Source organism: Neophocaena asiaeorientalis, unplaced genomic scaffold (genome assembly GCF_003031525.2).
Source record: "Neophocaena asiaeorientalis asiaeorientalis breed wild unplaced genomic scaffold, Neophocaena_asiaeorientalis_V1.1 scaffold91, whole genome shotgun sequence".
Classification (NCBI taxonomy): domain Eukaryota; kingdom Metazoa; phylum Chordata; class Mammalia; order Artiodactyla; family Phocoenidae; genus Neophocaena; species Neophocaena asiaeorientalis.
The window spans coordinates 14,199,301-14,212,523 of NW_020173198.1; the positions used below are offsets into that span (position 1 = coordinate 14,199,301).

At 48.2% G+C, this 13,223-nt stretch overlaps 1 protein-coding gene across 1 annotated transcript in view; it reads left to right on the plus strand.

Annotated features, from left to right (window-relative positions):
- LOC112399290 (uncharacterized) overlaps positions 1–13,223 on the plus strand; it is an 89,005-nt gene that overhangs the window by 10,720 nt on the left and 65,062 nt on the right. The window contains exons 6-13 of the mRNA XM_024744364.1: positions 615–795; positions 6,296–6,507; positions 8,109–8,297; positions 8,714–8,853; positions 9,892–10,054; positions 10,167–10,253; positions 12,465–12,602; positions 12,698–12,817. Of these exons, the coding sequence (XP_024600132.1) occupies positions 615–795; positions 6,296–6,507; positions 8,109–8,297; positions 8,714–8,853; positions 9,892–10,054; positions 10,167–10,253; positions 12,465–12,602; positions 12,698–12,817 (1,230 nt within the window). The remainder of the gene's footprint in view (positions 1–614; positions 796–6,295; positions 6,508–8,108; positions 8,298–8,713; positions 8,854–9,891; positions 10,055–10,166; positions 10,254–12,464; positions 12,603–12,697; positions 12,818–13,223) is intronic.

A 13,223-nucleotide genomic window follows, 5' to 3' on the forward strand; every position in this document is an offset into this window, starting at 1 on the left:
GTTTCCTTAAAATGTTAAACGCAGAGTTACCATATGACCCAACAATTCTACTCCTAGGTACTCAAGAGAATTGAAAACTTATGTCCACACAAAACATTTATAGCAGCATTATTCGTAATAACCCAAAAGGAGAAACAACCCAAATGTTCATCAATGGATGAATAGATAAAGTGATTTATCCACACAATAGAACGTTATTCAGTAATAAAAATGAACTTCTGACACCTGCTACAACATGGATGAACCTTGAAAGCATCGTGCTAAGTGAAAGAAGCCAGACACCAAAGGCCACAGAGGCCTTTGTATGATTCTGTTTGTAAGATTCTATTTGTAAGCAATGATTCTATTTGTAAGCAATGATGATTCTATTTGTAAGCAATGTCCAGACTAGGTAAATTCATAGAGACAGAAAGTAGGTTAAAGGTTTCTGGGGTCTATGGGAAGGAGGCAATGGGGAGTGACTGCTAATAAGTGCAGGGTTTCTTTTTGAGGTGGGGTGGGGTGGGGCAATTCCTGGTAGCCAGGGATCTCAGGTGGCAGTGGAGAGCCAATGGAATGTTCTAGGTCAGGAACAGCGTGATCTGATTTGCATCTTGGGTGTGGGTCTCCTCCAGTTTGTGCTGCAGGTGCCCGCGAGGCAGGTGGATTTCCATACGCAGCTGCACCACTTGAGCCTCCGCCAGCCCCACGTGGAGAGCAGCACATACCTGAAGGTGCAGTACAATGGGCGGCTGCCCTTCGTGGCAGGCTTGCAGTGGAAGGACACATCCAGGGCCACCCTGTGGAAGTGGGAAGGTGAGTGTCATCTAGGGAGTGTCCTTGGTTAGTGGTGAAGACTTCTGCCCTCTAGGCCTTTGCTCAAGCCATGCCCACTAACTGGAACACCCTTCCCTTTTGTTTGCCTGGGTAATTCAAGACTCAGACCTCACATGCGGCCCAGGAAACTTAAAATCACATCCTGATTTCTTACCCTCATCCATAGAGCTCTACATTACAGGGCCTTGCCTACTTCTCCAACCTTATCTCACCCTACTTTTCCCATTGCCCATCATCCTGCAGCCCCACTGGCCTCTCTTCTGTTCCCCAGACATACCTCAGGGCCTTTGCACTTGCTCTTCTTTCTCCCTGGAACACTCTTTCTCTCCTTTAGAAAATGAATTTACCATGGTTTTATCCTTGAATTAATTTTTTGAACTAATTTTTATTTTTATTGAAGTAATACATAGTTTAAAAAGTGAATTAGACTATGACTTGGTAATTGTTGAAGATGGGTGAGTGTTATATGGGAGCTCATAATATTCCGTGTTCATGTAATATGTACTTGAAAAAATTTTAAGTTTTTAAAAGTTAAAATTATAGCCAATACAGTAATTTTCTGCTTCACATCTTCCAATCCCAAATTTTGCGAAAATGGCGAGCACTGTAAATTCTTTTTGCTGTTTCTTATCAGACCATCCATCTTTTATAATAATCACACTTCTTTCTTTCTTTTTTTTTTTTTTTAATACAAATGAATTTACCATGGTTTTATCCTTGAATTAATTTTTTGAACTAATTTTTATTTTTATTGAAGTAATACAGAGTTTAAAAAGTGAATTAGACTATGACTTGGTAATTGTTGAAGATGGGTGAGTGTTATATGGGAGCTCATAATATTCTGTGTTCATGTAATATGTACTTGAAAAAATTTTAAGTTTTTAAAAGTTAAAATTATAGCCAATACAGTAATTTTCTGCTTCACGTCTTCCAATCCCAAATTTTGCTGAAAATGGCAAGCACTGTAAATTCTTTTTGCTGTTTCTTGTCAGACCCTCCATCTTTTAAAATAATCACACTTCTTTCTTTCTTTTTTTTTGCAATACGCGGGCCTCTCACTGTTGTGGCCTCTCCCATTGCGGAGCACAGGCTCCGGACGCGCAGGCTCAACAGCCATGGCTCACGGGCCCAGCCTTTCCACAGCATGTGGGATCTTCCCGGACCGGGGCATGAACCCGTGTCCCCTGCATCGGCAGGCGGACTCTCAACCACTGCACCACCAGGGAAGCCCCACACTTATTTCTTGATTTTTATTTCATAGGCATTCTCAATATATTTCTTACTAGAGAGGAAGAAAATTTAACTCTTACACCAGCCCTTTTCACATGCCTGTTTCCCTCCATCCCCCTAAAAGAGTTATAGTTTGTTAATAGTCAATGTTTACATCATTGTGGTGATAAATGTCCCTCACAGCTGAGGCACATGGTATACTAGGATTCTAACATTTTGTTTTTCCTGGAGCTATAAGAGCCTTTTTTCCCCGTTTGATTAGTTTTCTATTTTCCTCCTACTGATTATTCCCAGAATTTTTAGCAACAATGCAAAATTCTTCTCCAGGTTGTTGAACACGTCAGATCACTTACCAGTTTCAATCTGTCCTCATATTTTTCTTGTAGACCCTCTTCCTGGAGCCTCTGTTCTGCTGCTCCAGTGTAGACCAGTTGCACAGCTGTAGTCCTAGGGCATCCCCTCACTGTCATCCTGGGAGTGCCTTCCACTTCTCTGGGTCACAGCCCCTGCTTCTTGCACTCACGTCACATGCACTCATGTCAACCACAAGTCTGTGGTTTCTTGGTTAACTTCTTTGTTCCGATGGAGTGCATCTTCCAGTAGCTTCCTGAGAGAGGGTGCATGGGAGATACATTCATTAGCTAGGGCTGCTTTAACCAATTACCACAAACTGGGTGGCTTTAAACAACAAATTTATTCTCTCACAGTCCTCGAGACTAGAATTCTGAAATTAAGGTGTCAGCAGGGCCACTTTCTCTCTGTGACCCTGGGTAGAATCCTTCCCGCCTCTTCCTACTTCTAGTGGTGACCACTGAGGCTTCATGTTCCTTGGTTTGTAGCTACATTGCTCTAATCTCTGCCTCTGTTGTCACATGGTGCTCTGTGTGTGCGTCCATGTCTGTGTCCAAATTTCTCTCTTCATATAAGGACACCACTCATCAGATTTAGGGCCTCCCCTACTCCAGTATGATCTTATTTTAACTAATTTTATCTGCAATGACCCCATTCCCAAATAAGGTCACATTTTGAGGTACCAGGGGTTAGGACTTCATATCTTTTTGACAGACACAATTCAACCTATAACAGGATGTAAACATTTTGAAACCCTGAATGTTTAAACTCTTTTTTTTTTTTTTTTTTTTTTTTGACGTGGACCGTTTTTAAAGTCTTCATTGAATTTGTTACGATATTGCTTCTGCTTTATGTTTTGGTTTTTTGGCCGTGAGGTATATGGGATCTTAGCTCCCCGACCAGGGATGGAACCTGCAACCCCCTGCATTGGAAGGCAAACTCCTAACTACCGGACCACCAGGGAAGCCCCTAAACTTCTTTATTTGATCTGGCTGAATAGAGAATTCTAGGCTGGAAATTATTTTCCCTTGGGATTTTTGAAGACATTGCTCCACTGTTGATTTGAATCAGTTGAGAGGTCTGGTGCTATTTGTGATCCATCATCTTTTGTCTATGACCCTTTTCTCGCTCTCTGGAAGCTTCCAGGAGCTTTTCTTTATTCCTAGTATCTTTAAATCTTATGATGATGAGCCTTGGCATGAATCTCTTTTCATTCACCGTACTGAGCACTTAGGCCCTTTCCATTTGGAGACACACCATTTGGGTCTTGGTAATTTTCTTGTACAGTTTCTTTGGTAATTTCCTTCCTTCTGTGTTCTGGAATGTCAGATGTTTTCCTCAGAAACTAAGCCTTTAATTTTCTTTCTTTTCTCTCCTTTGTTCTGTCTCTTTGTCCTTTTGTTCTGTTGTGAGGGCTGATTTCCTCAACTTCATCTGCCAGCCCCTGTACTGTTGTTTTAATTTTAGCTAGCTTATATTCCCAAGAGCTCATTTTTTGTTCCTGAAAGTTCTTTTCTTAGAGTGTCCTGCTCCATGAATACATTATATTCTCTTCTCTGAAAGCATAAATTATAGAATTGGGGGGCTTTGGTCTGTTCTCCCTGAGTTTCTTTTTTCTTTTTATTTCTGAAGTTCCTGTTAGTGGCTTTTCCCACATGCCAGGCAAGACTTGGATATGTGCTTTTGTTTAAGAGTCGGTCACTTGGAACTTGTTTGGAAGGATGCTCTATGTGTGGGGGGGTGGTGCTCTTTTTTAAAAACTTTATTTTATTGAAGTGTAGTTGATTTACAGTGTTGTGTTAATTTCTGCTGTACAGCAAAGTGATTCAGTTATACATATATGTGCATTTTTTTCGTATTCTTTTCCACTATGGTTTATCACAGGATATTGAATAGTTCCCTGTGCTATACAGTAGGACCTTGCTGTTTATCCATCCTATATATAATAGTTTGCGTCTGCTAGTCCCAAACTCCTAATCCATCCCTCCCTCACCTCCCACCCCCTTGGCAACCACAAGTCTGTTCTCTGTGTCTGTGAGTCTGTTTCTGTTTCATAGATAAGTTCAATTGTATCATTTTTTTAGATTCCACATATAAGTGATATCATGTGATATTTGTCTTTCGCTGTCTGACTTACTTCACTTAGTATGATAATCTCTAGGTCCATCCATGTTGCTGTAAATGGCATTATTTCATTCTTTTTATGGCTGAGTAGTATTCCGTCGTATATATGTATGTGTGGACGTGCTCTTGTTGACTGGTGGGCTTCCCTGTTGCATGGTTGGGTGGGGTCCTGGCTCTCCCTGAGGACCTGGGGCCCATACCTGTGGACCTTTTTTTTCTTTTTTTTTTTTTCAGTTACTCTGTTCTTCTGTGGAGCAATCTTCCCATCTCCTGTGGGACTGGTACCTCAGGGCAGGGCATTGGGCTGCTCTGTATTCAGTATCTCCCTGTTCTCAACTTGGCAGCTTACCCACTGCCCTCACTGTGTTGGATCCCCCTGCATCCTGGCCTCTCCGCCTCAGTTTCCCCACATAGTGAATCTCCCATCTCCAGCAGGAGGTGGGGGAGGGTTTCTTCCCTTTGACAGACTCCACTGCCTCTCATTTAGGGCTCAGCTCAATGGTTATGTGTTTATGGGAGCCTTCACTGACCTGCCTGACCTTAGTCTAACTCCCTCTTTCTTTTCCTTCCTAGCACTCAGCATTTTCTACTTAGGGTAGGTCTCATTGTATGTTTATTTGTTCGAGATCTCTCCCCCATCCCCTTACCACCCCCAGACTGCAAGTTCCATGAGGGCAGTGACTATGCCTCCTTGTTCACTGCCGAGTCCCAAGTGTCTCGAGCAATATTTACTGAATTAGTCCTTGAGTGATTGGGAGTATTTATTACAAAATATGAGAGGGGTCCAGCAACCTGGTTTTAGTTCATCATGGAAGGGCAAAAGTTTATGCAAAATGTCAAAGTTTATGCAAAATGTTTTTTTTTTTTTTTGCGGTACACGGGCCTCTCACTGTTGTGGCCTCTCCCGTCGCGGAGCACAGGCTCCAGACGCGCAGGCTCAGCGGCCATGGCTCACGGGCCTAGCTGCTCCGCGGCATGTGGGATCTTCGCGGACCGGGACACGAACCCGTGTCCCCTGCATCGGCAGGCAGACTCTCAACCACTGCGCCACCAGGGAAGCCCGCAAAATGTCAGCTTTTTGATGATGGTGACGATTGGTCTTTACTCTTCTGAATGGGTGCTTCCTCTATCCCAAGACCCAGTGATCAGTACTGTTGTACCCATTTTAAAGATGATGGAAGCACAGGTTTGAAGAGGTCACACAGCTTGGAAGAGTAAAGGCCATGTTCTTGATCACCCCACCCCAGTGCCCCCTCTCCAACTGTCCCAGCATTTCTTTTGTCTAATATGTCATGAAAAAATTTCAAACATACAGAAAAGTGCAAAGAGTTGTGCAATGAACACCAACATACTCTCAACCTAGATTCTACCATTAACATTTTACTCCACCTGCCTTCTTACACATCTGCCCACTTAGCCATCCATCTTATTTGTTGGTGCAGGTCAAATGAAGTTGTAAACTTCAGTACAGTTTCACCCCTACACATTTCAGTATTATATCATTAGCTAGAATTGCACACATCTCCAAGGTACCATTTGATGAGTTTCGACAGGTGCACAGACCCGTGAAACCCAAGCGCCTGCCAAAATTCAGAACGTTACCATCATTCCAGAAAGTTCCCTTATGCTCCGTCCCAGTCATTCCAAGTTTTGAGATACGCCCATAGTGACCGTGATGAGACTATGGGAGCCTCTAGCTCGCTGCCTGCACTCCCTTCTTCAAAAGCTCCCCTCTTGCCGGGGATGCCAGTTTCTTCCTCTCTGCCTCTCTTAGGAGCCTTGAACCTGGATAGTCCATGGCTGATGGTCTCGGCGGCTCACAGGCTGTACTGGCCCCACCGAGCCACGTTCCAGGCTGTTTTGGAGCTGACGCTGGGCAAGGCCTGGACCCTCAAGAATCTGGTGATGAGCATGGCCTGCAAGAGCCAGGCCCTCCACAGGGAGGGCAAGATCCACGTCTACACCCCAGCTACCACCTACCTCCGGGTGCGCATGCTTGGCCACACCACCTGCCCCTCACTCCCGCCCCTGCAGACAGGGAGCCTGATTTTCTGCAGTTTAGATCTGTGCAGGGGGTTAAAACCGAGGTCCGGGTTCGATAACAGGTCGCAGATGTGTGACATCTGGCTCACACACTATTAACGTTCTTCAGAATTTGTTGCCAAGTGAGTTTGGGAGAAGGAAACAAAATAAATCTCAATTTCCCATATTCTTGCTTAGCAGCTGATAAAGTAAAATATTAAAGTCGTTTGAAGTGGTACCTCGGAAACAGGTAGACATCAGGCTTTTGCTTAATTCCAGAATGGAAACTTCAAGGATGTAGGTCAGCTTCCCACCACCTGCTCAGTGTAAGTCTGCTTCTTTGCACACGTTGGATCGTTTGGCCGTAGAAGCATAACAGCGTTTGGAAGAAAAACACATGGGATCCTGGCACATCAAGCCTCTCCCTGTGTTGGGATGATGAGCGGACACAGGGTGTGGTCCAGGCCTGGGGCCCAGAAGGAGGCAGCTCGGTGGGCATGCTAGGGGACAGCTCAGTCCCCTCTGAGGCAGGGGCCAGGTGGCACCAGAGTGGAGTCGGAAGGAGCAGGTGACTCCTGGCAAGCTTAGGGACCCTGAGGAGGCCACTGTGTGACAGATAGACCCAGGACAGGATACAGTGTGGGGTTGACCAGCCCGTTCCTTCAGATGACCCAGCCCAGGGAGGGGCAGATGGTGGCCTGGTGGTTTGAAGGTGTAGCTGACTGATGTGCTGACAGATTTGCTGATGGATTGGTTGGGGGAGGGGGTGAAGAAAAGACAAGTAACCCCAAGTTTTTGGTTCAAACAGCTGGGTGGAAGCAGGTGCCGTTTGCTGAAATGGGGAAGCCAGCAGTGAAGGGCCTGCAGGTTCTGGGGGTGACCTGAGGTCGGTGACATAGAGGATAAGGTCTTGGGGAGTTCTAGTATTTGTCAGGAGGTTCAGTAATTCCCAAAGCCCATCTTGGCCCTGTCACCTCTCCTCGTGAGTCCCCCGAGGGAGCTGCGTGAACAAGGGACAGAGGCCAGCCGGGCACGAGGCACCTTGATGTTCCTAGTAGGGCTTGTGCCAAGGGCGCTGTGCTGGGGTACACAGCCCAGCACAGGGCTGAAGTGCTGTGCCTCCCCCAGCCCCAGTGCAAGCCAAGGTAACACTCCTCCCAGGGCTCTGAACACCGTGACGGTGATGCAGGGACAGAAAGCCACCTGCGAGCGTGTGCCCTTCAAGACACAGAGACCCTGCCTGCTAATAACAGTGGCTCAGTAGATCCTATTCCCTCCTTGAGCTGAAGGGAAGAGAGGGGAAGGGATGGTCTTCTCTGATAACTCAGATTCACTCTCTGTTCGGGGTTGAGAGAGAGAGAGCAGTTTTTCCTCTTTCCTCGTGACCCTGTATGGAACAACCAATTCTGCTTGGACCCATTGGGAAAGGCCTCGCAGAGATGGCATTGGAGGGGTTTTGAAGGATGAGTGGGAGTTCACCAAGTGGAACTGGGGAGAAAGGACATCCCAGGAGGAGAAGATAGGGTGTGCAAAGGCACTGGCCAGCCTCTTCACCCTCACTGCAGGTTTCCACAGTGACAGCTGTGGCACAAAGCATCTTTCGCAGCTGGGGTGAAGTAGAATCAGCCTGGAGTGCAGCAATGCAGGGTGAGATCCATGCCGAGAACAGTCAGGACCGTAAGATCCTTCACGGCTGGTTGAAGGGCCCCCAGCAGGAGTTGAATTTAACGGTGGCCTACAGGCATACAGAGCAGGTAAGGGGTTCAGGCGGCCCGTGCTGGAGGCTCTGCCATCGAGAGACCCCAGATCCATCACCTGGGATGGGAAAGGGCTACTTGGCCTATGACCTTGGGCCTCCCTGAGCCTCAGTTTCTTTATCTGTAAAATGGGCCCCAGCCATATTAGCACAGACCTCAGAGCAAAGGTCAGCCACCTGGAGCTGGAAGCCCAAGTCCTTCGTTCCTGCCGGGCACCTGGGGCGGTCTGGCCATGGCAGTGTCCCTGTGCCACCTCGTGGTCTGACGAGGTGGAGGCAGCAGCCCTTCTCGGGTGGTCATCCCCAGGGTGATGAGCGGGCAGTGGGAGCTGCCCCTGGCGACCCCCAGGGCAGGATGTTTAGCAGCTTGGACCCTGCGGGCATCCCTCTGCATCCGCCTGGTCCTCGTTGCAGCCATGGAAGAGCCACGTGTCGCTGACGGCTCTGGGGGCCAGTGCCGGGGGCCAGCGTCAGGGCCTGCAGCTGGAGGGTGAACTGGAGGAGCTAATGCAAGACAGGAGGTCGTACCAGAAGCAGGGGACTTTCTTCCTTAGGTATGTTTGGCCCCTTCCCCCAGGCCGATTCCCCTGAGGTGTGGTGCCGGCCTGGGTCTCCCCTTCCCCAGCATGGAGGGTCACCAGGGAGCAGGGTGTGCAGTGCTGCCTGGAGGGGCCCAGACAGAACCCAGAGCTCAGAGACGAGTTGCCCCCCGCCCCCTGAAAGCCCCCATGTCCCTCACCCCCTTCCATTAGTGTGCTACGGTGGGCACAGAAATCAGTTTCATCACCCCAGCCTGAAAACTGCTCTGGGGAACCATTTCAGTTCTTGGAGGCGCAGGGGTTAAAAAGCTTGTTCTTTGTGGGGGGCGAACAGCACAGGGTTGGAGTCAACAGCCTGAAGTCCAGGCTGTGCACTGACCAGCTGAGGGACCTTAGCCATCTACTGTCAAAACAACAGCAATAACCCAAAAGTAACAGCAACTGTCATTTGCAAAGGTCTCATTTATTTCTTTATTTCATTTATATTTATTGAGCGCCTAGTGTGTGCCAAGCACTTTTCTGGGCCTGTGGAGAACAGCAGAGAATAAAAAGGACAGAAATCCTTGCCCCTAGGGCATTTGCATTCGTGGTACATACATTATCCCTAATAACTCCACTGCTGTGTGAGTTGGGTATTATTATTTTAGCCCCCACTTGACAGATGGGAAGACTGAGGTACAGAGAAGTCAATCAAGTCCTTTGCTGCCCAAGGTCACAGAGCTAGTGAAAGGCTGAGCCTGGATTCCAGCCCCAGTCTGTGTGACTCCTGACCCCATGTGCTGCCTGGCCCTGGGTCTCTGCTGCCAAGTGGTGACCCCAGCTGTGTCCAGCTCACTGGGTTGTCGAGAGGGCACAGCGGGATGGTGAATGGGTGTTGATTGGCAAATGTAGCGCACAAGGGCTGCTGTGTGTCCTGATGTTCTTCTCCTGTCTGTGACAAAGTCTTAACTCTGCAAGACAGTGACAGCCCCAGTCTGAGCCCCTGGGCCACAGTTGTCCCCTGACCCTTTAATGCTTTAATGACTTCAGCCTGTTTCCCCCTCTCCACGCCAGGCACCCGTGGACTCTGCCCATCCCGCAAAGCATCCTCCTGCAGGAGACCTTCACGGCGGACAGGCAGCACCAGCGTTACTCCCTGGAGACAAGGGTTGTTCTGGATGGCCAGGAGGAGACCCTGCAGACCATAGTCCTGGGCTACCAGGCCGGGCACCCATATGTGAGTGGGCTCCAGGGTGCAGTGGGAAGGGGCCTGAGAGCAGGAGGGAGGGCCCTATCTGCCTCTGACCCATCTCTGTATGTGTGTGTGTGTGTGTGGTTGTCCCTCCCAGGTCTGCGCGGGCCTGACCCACCCATACAGCGGCAAGGCCATCCCCAGGAACTTGGAGGGGTGCGTGGTTATGTGGAACCAGCACGTCGTAAGTGAGGATCCCAGAGACCTTTTCACCCCAGCGGTCCCCAGTTCAAGCTGTCATCTTCTCTCAGCTGGATGAACAAAACATTCCCCTGCCTGAGTTTTCTGTTCCACTTTCTCTGCCTGATCCAACCTACTTGACATTAGTCTTCCTAGGAGTGAAACTCGTTTTGCCTCTGTGTCCTTAGCAAATTATCTCATGTCTCTGGACCTCAGTTTCCTCATCTGTACAATGGAGACAGCAACCCTCTTACACGGTGGTTGTGAGGATCAAAGTGTAGTACAGTGATCTCTCTCAAGTACTTACGACATGGCCATAGGCCCTCATCCAAGTCTCCTTCCTGACCCCTCTAGGAGTAGCATCTGGGAGGTGACTCCATTCTCCAGCAAGCATTTATTGGCACCTACTGTGTGCTGGGCCCTGGACAAGGAAGATAGTGGTGGTTTCTCCCTTGTGGGATATCCAAAGGCCTGAGGGTGAAACCGGGCCAGCTGTTGAGCATGGAGACCTGTGCTTCTGGGACCTCACTTCCCCGCCTGTTAAAGTGGGCTGTAAGCAGCCCCCAGGTTTGGGAGCTGAAGTACTTGGAGCTCCTGAGGGGAAACAGCGGGCAGGATGGCCACCCAGAACACCTGCAGAAATGTTTCCCAGTGATGTGTACTGTTTTCTAAACCAGACATTGCAAGATGGTGACGTGGGCCGGATCCAACCTGCAGATGCGTTTTGTTTGGCCTGGTCAGAATTTAAATTAAAAAAATAATAAATTATCAACATTTAAAATCAGAAGACTGGGAGTAAAACCCGGATCTCTGCTTCTAATTTTAAAAAAATCAGAAGATCTGACCCACCCACCAACAACAGGCTAGAACCAAGTAGATGGGGATCCTTTAATGTAGTTTAATTTGGCTGTCCGTTCTTTTTAAAACCCTGTCTTTGTTTAATGACACACATTTTTCTCTTCTCTTGGACCTTTGTTTATTCTCCCTCTATCCAGGCTCTAAAATAAAGCTGTGTATTCTTTTAAAGATGTACACCAATGATAAAATTCTGTGGCAAGAAATTTTTAGCTTCTCAGTCAGCACAGGTGGGAAAAGGTGGCAACCTGCTACTTGTACGTTGCGTGGGCAGAAGCTAAATGGTTGTTGAGTGAATAAGTGATTAGCTATGTGTATGCATTTCCTATTGCTACTATAACAAATTACCACAAACTTAGCAGCTTAAAACAACACAAATATATCTTAACATTTCTGGAGATCTGAAATCCAAAATGGGTTTCACTTGGCTAAAATCAAGGTGTTGCCAGGATTGCATTCTTTCTAGAGGCTCCAAGGGAGAATCTGTTTCATTGCCTTTTCTAGCTTCTAAAAGCCACCCATGTTTCTTGATTCATGGTCCATTTTGCTAAAAGCTAGCAGAGTAGCATCTTCCACTCTCTCTGACTGTGACCCTCCTGCCTCCCTCTTATAAAAACCCTTGTGATGGGAATTCCCTAGTAGTCCAGTGGTTAAGCCTCCATGCTTCCACTGCAGGGGACACGGGTGTAATCCCTGGTCAGGGAACTAAGATCCTGCATGCCACGTGGCATGGCCAAAAAAAACCCCCAAAACAAACAAAGAAAAAAAAACCCTTGTGATTAGCCCACTGGATAATCCAGAATAATCTCCCCATCTCACGATCCTTAACCGTAAAGTCCCTTTTTCCCTGTAAGGTTACAAATTCACAGGTTCCAGGGTTGAGGACATGGATATCTTTGGGAGGGTGAATATTATTCTGCCTGCCACACTGTGAGTTAAACATTCTTCCACTTAGCGTGGTTTTGGCTTTGGGGTTTCAGACTACAACTACAACTAGTGATTCTGCGTTCTTCTAGATGTTTATTGAGCACCTACTATATGCCAGGTCCTGTGCTGAGTGTTAGGAATGTAGCAGTGAATAGAACAGACTAATACCAGGGCACTCCCTGTGAATGAGACACAGGCCCTCAAGCCCACCCCACTAATCCTACCTGTGGGCTCTGGAGTTTGCCATACCTGTTCAAAGACTCCATGTTTACCTGCCCTGCACTTTCTCTCCTGTGAGCAGGACAGTGTAGACTCTGCTTTCACCCATCAATCTTGGGAACCACTTTAACTGCTGGGTTCCAAGGGTGGCCTCTGCGGGCACTCAGCGATGGGAAGTCCCCTCTCTCAGGGCTGTTGGTTCTTGTACACCCAGGCCAGGAACAGGGACGTCGAGGTCACTCTGAAAGTCAACCAGAAAGTCTTGCTGCACTTAAAGGGTCTGCACCATGACCGATCTCGGCGTGGGGAAGTCTGGCACAGCCTGGCCCTGGATGTGGCTCACTCCTCCCAGGTACCCATCCCCGCATCGGGCAAATGCTGGTTGGTGGCCTCCAGGCAGAACTTGACTGTTGGTGAGAGTAAAGGGTACTGTCTGTTCCTTCCTAGCTGAGGTTCCCCCAGGCCCTGAGTTTGGATGGGGACGTTGTCTTCAGGAGGAGTCACCAGGGAGCATTTGACTGCGGTGTGGATGCACAGGCTGCCATCAACCACAGTGTCATGTCCCAGGTCAGAAGACTGAGTTCTGCCTCCTTGCTGAGGGAGGAGGGGATTTAATGTTAGCGAGCAGGTGTCCTGTATGGGACAGCACAGGAGGTGGCAGGGTGGCCCTGGCAAACTGACAACAGAGCCCTTATTTTGGCAGCGTGCATGTGATGAATCAGGATGCACTACTGCAATAAAAGCTTGCTTTACTGTGAAAGTTTATTCCCCAGTCACGTCACAGTTCAGTGTGGCTCTGCTCCACAGTCAGTCAGGGACCCAGGCTCCCTCCACCTTGTGGCTCTGCCCAGCTGGTGGATGGTGAGAAAGAGGGTGAGAATTATGCAGGAGGTTTTCATTGGCCAGGCCCATACGTAGTCCATGCCACTCCTGCCCACAGTCCGTTGGCCAGAACTCATCACATGACCCCACC